Below are 7201 nucleotides of genomic sequence, written 5' to 3'. Positions count from 1 at the left end.
CAACCCCAAAAACCCTCGTAAACTTAATTTGGTGCAAATCGGTTGACTAAAATTTTTGTCCGCCATCTTCGTCCGCCATCTTGAAAATTTTAAAACAGCCAAAGTTATATCTGAACGTAAAATTTTCCGCTTTTTCATTTTCCGGTGTCAAAAAGGGGGGTTTCCATTTTAAAAAAACCACTTCCGGTTGAAGTAACCCACTTTCGGTCAAAATCAAAAGTTGAAAGGTACGCCATTTTGGTTCCCCCTCGAAACCCTACAACTTTTATATGAAACTTTTTTCGATTCCTGGCCACACAAACGAGTTATTGGAGGTGATAGATTCAGATGACTCACCCTGTATATACATGGTGTTTACATTATTTAAAAAAATTGATAAATTTTGATATATACTAATTTCTATCGTTTTGCGTAGTATTGTGGTAAAAATTGGTTCCTGGTTCCTAAGCCATTAAAGAATAAAAACATTTCCGATGCAGAACAAAATCGATATTGGCGATTAAGTTTTGATGAATTTGAAAAAGTTATTCTCACTGAACACGGACGAGCTAAACTCATAATACGCCACTTAAAAGTATACCAATATATCAAAAAATTATAAACATTAATTAATTTGAAGTTAATTTTACTAATAATAGTTGTATTTTTAGAAATTTAGAGATACGCAGGATTTGAAGAGTATTGCCAGCTATTACATTGAAACATTGGCTGCGTTCAGAAAACATAGCTGATCAGTGAGCGGTCAGTGATTATTGGTTCTTACTGTTAGATCCCTAACTTTAGACCAATTGCGTTGACTAATTACTCAACCGTTGTGCAACAGTTGTGTCTTCTGAACGCACCCATTATGTTTCTACCATCTAGATATCTTTAAACAGCAAAAAGGAAACCAAGGAAAGTCATCGACTTTTTTATTTTTCACGGTATTGTTTTTAACGTTGAAAAAATGTTCTTCTTTTATCAAATAATAAAGCAAAAATACTTGTAGATGTTACAACAACTCTGAAGCTTTCCATAATCGTTGTATAAAATATTATTGGGACGAAAACCTGAATTTATTGGAAAAAATCAAATATGATGAAATGAAAAACATAGAAAACAGATTATTGAATATTATAAAAAATATTGAGAAGCAGATAGTAGAAAATCCGAAGGATCAATTTGCTATAGCTAAATTTGTTTGTAAGTATTTACACAATATTTTGTATAAGAAAAATAAAACATAACGTGTTAGGATTTGAATTTTGTTATTCATTAAAAAAACAAAAATTATCTTTTACTAATCTGTATGTTAACATTTTAAAATTTATCTGAATTTTTATTGCAGTGAATTCAGAAGAAAACAAACATCTGAAGAATATACTAAAATCACAATATGAAATATAGCTAGAAAGTGGTAAGTATACGTGTACTTATACATGTATATACTGGAATATATACATGTACTTTGAAAAATATATGATCAATGTCTATTTTTTAAACATTTAGTTATATAATATAAATCCTGGAATTTATGTACATTAAAATATTCTCTCTCTCTTTTATAATAAATATTCAAGTATTTTTTATAATAGACTGAATTTTTTTTTTCTTTAGACACTAAAATATTGGTCAAGTAATTATCTTAAAATTATATATACTTAGTTTATTATACATACATGTTATTTAAAATATTTATAAAGAAAGCAGCCAAACTCTCATAAATTTAGCCTCATATTTTGTAGCATTTAAAATCTTAAATAATTTTTTTATAAGATTATAGCTAATGATGGGTAGATTTAAGATATATGTATGAAGGCCCTTGCACAATGCCAGACTACAGGCAATAGAAATAAGCATTAGTCAATAGGAACAGGGAATAGAAATAATTGATCAATCCGAATTCCTATTTCCTATTGTCTGTTGCTTGGCATTCTGCAAGGGTCTTAAGTATCAAAGTGGTGCGTCTAACCTTTTGGGAGAAAATGATCCAAAAAAATTTCAAAACCAACAGATGACACTACCAAAAAAAGTATATAATAAATTTTTAAATAACTTATTGTATTATTAATTATTATTGATAAAAATAGTAATATTATTCAAATTCGCAATTAAAATAACAAAATCGTGATTATGAGCATAGCTCAGATATCAAACTATGCACATAATCTATAAACAGCATCCTGCTTCGTGTATGCAATATCATACTAGCTTCATTTCCCGTTTTGTTAAAATCAGTCAGAATAAACTGATAATAATGCGTGTTGCTCTTATAGAAAGAACAGCTTAAGAAGCAGCTTAAGAAACTGCTTTGGATCCATATTTATTACAATGGAATTAATCGACAATTAAGTTAATTACAACTGATGAAAGTCACTATAAATTAATAAATATTATTAATATTTATAATCTGTATTATTTTATTGATAGAAACTTTTATTCTATTGTAACATTTTCTATAAGTTTAATGGTAACTAAGGGTTTAACGGTATCATTTATTCCAATAGAATACGTATTTTTTTAGTTCATTTTCTTCCAAATGCCGGACGCATCACACACCTTGATACTTATATATTTTTAATATACTCATAAGTAGCTATAATTTTATTAATAAATAATTTAAGATTTGATAATGCCGCAAAATAAAGTTAAATTTGGTCACACTTTTTATGATTTTTCTGTAACTTTATCTTATTTTTCTAACTGTGGAAACTGGAGAAAGTAGCTACACAGACACACATAACACATATTCTATCTACGAAACACCACTTACATTTACGAATTCTTTGATTTAATGTCATATGTGTGTGTGTGTGTTAAGATATATAAATATTATATTTTAATTAATAGAAGTGTTCATTTATTATACTTTCACTATATAAACATATTTTTACTAACAAAGAATATTAAAATATTTGCCATGCTATAAACAATAGTAAGAACAAGTAATAAAAATATTTTTTTAAATATACACCTTATACAATATCTATAAGGAATTAACACTTACAATTTCATACATGCATTGATCTTGTATCTTAATAGACAAAAACTTGTACTATATTATTTTGTATTATCTTTCGACTTATTTTTATGATTAAATTGTCTATAATTGATCAAAAAGGTTACTGTATCTTTTTACAGAAAGCCAGAGGGGATGCATTATTGTCTGACCATGTAAGGAAGTAATCGTTAATCTGAATAACGCAACGCAGCATTGCAGAACAATCTGCCTCGGCGGAATGTGCATCTTCAAAATTTGAGCCGAACATGTGTTCATAAATACTGGCGAGTTTGAAATTGACGGGGCTCTTTGTTTCGCATCCAAATTCTAATTTTCGTCTATAATTATTCTGCTTAAAAGGTCGATTCACGGTATCCTGTTGCTTCATTATCTGACTCGTCGGTGTTTTTTGATTGTTTTGACTTTTGTAGTTTTGCAAACTACTGTCAACAGCGTTCTCATTTACATTATATTTACTGTCGGGAACTTTAGTATTTTTGTCTTCGCATGAGAATTTTTGCAAAGATGTCGTGGCTATATTTTGGCCTACAGTCTTTTTGCTCATCATCATCACTGAGTCTAATACTGCAGACAAGGACTCATTGTATTCATCATCCAGCAAATTGTCAATTTCTTTTGCATGTAGAGCATTGACAGTAGAGCTGTATGACATAGTATCGCTTGGTACTCCTTTAAAGAAATCTTTGAACATTTTACATGTGTCAATGCACAAAATTCTATTATCAATAACCTTTAACAAAAGAAAGCTAGATATTATTTAATAAAGAGGAGGAATAATAAAGTGTAAAATATAACTATTACAAATTAATTACCTCGTTAATGCATTTTAATTCTGACAAAAGTATTGGATAATCAAATGCATCACCATTATGTGCTACAAAACAAATGGGTGGTGTAAGACGACGCAAAAAGTACATTATTAATTCATAAACTCCAGATTCAAAAGGCTGTAGTAACATCATATCTTCATTATATAATTCTGTACAAAAAAAATAGATATATAGTAAACTATTCTTTTTTTATTATTCCATATGAGCATACATACACATAAGCATTAAGTACATTTACATATAAAAAAAAAATATATATATATGTAAGCATATATGTAATTAAAATTTACTTGTCATATCTTCCACTTTTGATGATATAATTTTTTTTGGATTAACTGGAAGTACTAGTTTATGTAAAATCCTTGGCAGAGAATTCTGCCTGCTGTTACATATTGACTTCCTGGAAACAGCAACTAAAGCTATTTCTGTAATTTGAGGTGCAACTGCTCCTTCATATAGACCAGTTGTCTCCAAGTCAAAGAATATAAATGTCTGAATCCGTGTATCCATTTTCTTGTGTAATACCTCTCCACAGATATAACAGTCTTTTTTCACGCTTTCTCTAATATTCAGTAATTATAATTCTCTAAAAATAATACATTTTAATTTTAATTATAACAAATAATAGATTATTCAAGCATTACATCATATCTGGCACAATGCATACATCTGTTTATATAAGTAAATCTTATCAAATTAAACAAAAAATTCTTTGCAAATATTATATTAAATTAAATTAAATAATTAAATATTATATTAAATAATCTCTGCAATTATTTGGATATTAATTGGAAAAAATAGATGAATTAGTACACGTAATGCAACAGGATTCTATGAGATAGAATATGACTCTCTAAAGAGCCATATCTACAACATGTTAATCTCTTAGCAATAATGAATATTGACTTTTAATAAAAAGTGGGATAATATTAGCAGTGAATGGCACAACTTAGCATCGCTCATATGATCTGAAATCATACATTTATATCTGTCTCTGTGAATCTAGAAACAAATTTAAGAAATTTCTCTTTAGACAGAGCTTATACTACATTACGTGCACTAATCAGCCAATTTGTATTTTAATTAATATCTCAATAACTATTGTAGTTATTTATAAAGAAACTTATATTCTGTTTGATAAGACTTATCTGCATATAAGTGGATGTACATGTTGAATCAGGTAACTTGTATATAATTCACTTCATATTTACGAAAACTCCCATAAAACAATTTTTTTATTAAGACCGATATTACCTATTTAATTAAAAAATCAATTTTAACATATAATATTTTTATATTATGATAATATTCAAAAAGCAGTGCTTAAATTTCACCCGGCTTATTTTATATTACAGATAAATATGTATAACATCATAAAATTCACTTTACAAAATCACAGTATTTCTATAACTATTATTGAAAATGCAGTAAGGTACATCGAATGTAATAATGGAATATATAAGAGAACATATTCTATGAAAAGATAACCTAACAAAAACTACTTCCGGTAATTATTAAGTTTAGCCCTACCACCTCCGATTTTGACGAAACTAGGTTCAATCGACGCATTTTTGTTAAAGAAACAACTTTTTATTTGATAAAATCGTCGCTCTCTACTGCGAAGCGAGATATTAATAAACAAATCTGAGGGCGCGTTAGGTTAGAAAATCTGTCATACCGTCTATCTCTAGCTGCGTGACTAGAAGGGCTTCGCCCTCCAGACCCTCCGCACCGCGGCGAGGTGGAGGCCGCAATCTCTTGTGCTTAATAGCATGTTCGACTGGCTCTGGGTTAACCCACTCTGGGTTATTCAGCTTACGTTTATTGGTCGAACAAGTACTTATAAGTTTTATGATTGGCTAGTAGAGACTTAGACGTCATTAATCGCTCTCGCGATTAACCCAGGGCCAGTCGAACACGCTATAAGCTAAAAAATGAATTTCTCAGAAAAGACTATGGCCCCCACCCCCACCGCGGTGCGGGGGGTCGAGGCCCCCCAATCACACAGCTAGAGATAGACGGTATGACAGATTTGGGCCGCTATTCATAGTCAAATCTTATTTCAAGACCGTCTTAAGTAATGTCTTAAGATGCGAATACGGCTCTGTGATTGGTTCATGACACTTAAGACAGTACTTAAGATGATCTTAAATATAAGATCTGACTATGAATACCGGCCTTGGAGTAATGGCGTTGGGATTTGAGTTGTGGCAGCGCCTCTAGCCAAATATTGAAGGAAGGAAGGAAGGTATGACATAGCAAAGTTTCTGAAACAAACAAATCAAATAATTTAAATGGATACACAACATACGATGGCAGCACCTGTCTGAGTAATGGCGTTGGGGCATGAGTCACTGATACGCCTCTAGCCAAATATTGAAGGAAGGAAGGAAGGAAGGTATGACAGATTTTCTAACCTAACGCGCCCTCAGATTTGTCTATTAATATCTCGCTTCACAGTAGAGAGCGACGATTTTGTCAAATAAAAAAGTTGTTTCTTTAACAAAACGCATCGATTGAGCCTAATTTCGTCAAAATCGGAGGTGGTGGGGCCAAACTTAATAATTACCGTTCATGTCACATATAGTATAGAATATATATATAATAAAATTTTCTCAAAAAAAAAAAAAAAATTTTTAAATGCAACCTGTTTTTTTGCTATCTGACACCATAGACATAACATAGACCTATTCTTTGTAGATGCACTACTAAACTGGTGCAGCAATACATTGGGTGCATTCGAGGAGCACGCTACCAACGCTACCGCATTCTTCTATCTTTATCGCTTCTTAGATAAACACAAGGATAGAATGACACGGTAGCGCTGAATAGCACTAATAGCAAATATCCCCGAACGCACTTATTAAAGTGAGACAAATATAAAACTAGCGGCACACGATGCTTGTTTTCATGCTGGATTGCTTGCTGGATGAAAGTACTCTCTGATTGGTGCATTTCTGAAGACGGACCAATCAGAATAAAGTATCGGACAACGCGACGCGTGACGCGCCAAGTGGAAACTCAACCTTAGGGTGCAAACTCATGCAGCGGAATAGCGGAGCGCGGAATGAGAGCGGAACCAATAGATGCGTTCAGGAGACACAACGATTACACAACGGTTGAGTAATTAGTCAACGTAATTGGTCTAAAGTTAGGGATCTAATAGTAAGGACCAATAATCACTGACCGCTCACTGATCAGCTATGTTTTTTGAACGCAGCCAATCACACGCGTTCCACAGTTTTCGCTCGTGATTGCTTCCGCTCATGATTGGTTCCGCTCTCGTTCCGCGCTCCACTATTCCGCTGCATAGGTTTGCATCCTTAGTCCCGATCTACAATAGGTGTAGTAAGCTTTAAACCTTAAGAAA

General features: G+C 31.7%; 1 protein-coding gene and 1 long non-coding RNA gene across 7 annotated transcripts in view; one reads left to right on the top strand and one right to left on the bottom strand.

The window, feature by feature from the left end:
• The first annotated feature begins 428 nt into the window (after positions 1-428).
• Positions 429-4101, top strand: LOC116844787. Its single transcript, XR_004378135.1, has 5 exons — positions 429-574; positions 651-923; positions 989-1182; positions 1328-1396; positions 3121-4101. It is a non-coding gene; the product is annotated as an uncharacterized LOC116844787 (long non-coding RNA).
• Positions 2796-7201, bottom strand: part of LOC116844781 (exonuclease DPD1, chloroplastic/mitochondrial) — a 30155-nt gene continuing 25749 nt past the window's right edge. For 2 of the 6 annotated variants that reach the window (XM_032816802.1, XM_032816803.1), the window contains exons 2-4: positions 4122-4417; positions 3814-3980; positions 2796-3731 (exon numbers count right to left, since the gene is read on the bottom strand). In XM_032816802.1, coding sequence (XP_032672693.1) covers positions 3102-3731; positions 3814-3980; positions 4122-4341 — 1017 coding nt within the window. In that variant the 5' untranslated portion in view covers positions 4342-4417 and the 3' untranslated portion in view covers positions 2796-3101. Of the gene's footprint in view, positions 3732-3813; positions 3981-4121; positions 4418-5361; positions 5387-5509; positions 6215-6478; positions 6604-7201 lie in introns of those variants that run through there. The other 4 variants (XM_032816804.1, XM_032816801.1, XM_032816806.1 and 1 more) reach the window with 4 other exon arrangements.

Source organism: Odontomachus brunneus, unplaced genomic scaffold (genome assembly GCF_010583005.1).
Source record: "Odontomachus brunneus isolate Ranch 3 - 2012 unplaced genomic scaffold, Obru_v1 Obru_scaffold_046, whole genome shotgun sequence".
NCBI lineage: Eukaryota > Metazoa > Arthropoda > Insecta > Hymenoptera > Formicidae > Odontomachus > Odontomachus brunneus.
The sequence above is the reverse complement of the archived record's forward strand: the minus strand, read 5'-3'. Positions and strand labels throughout refer to the sequence as shown.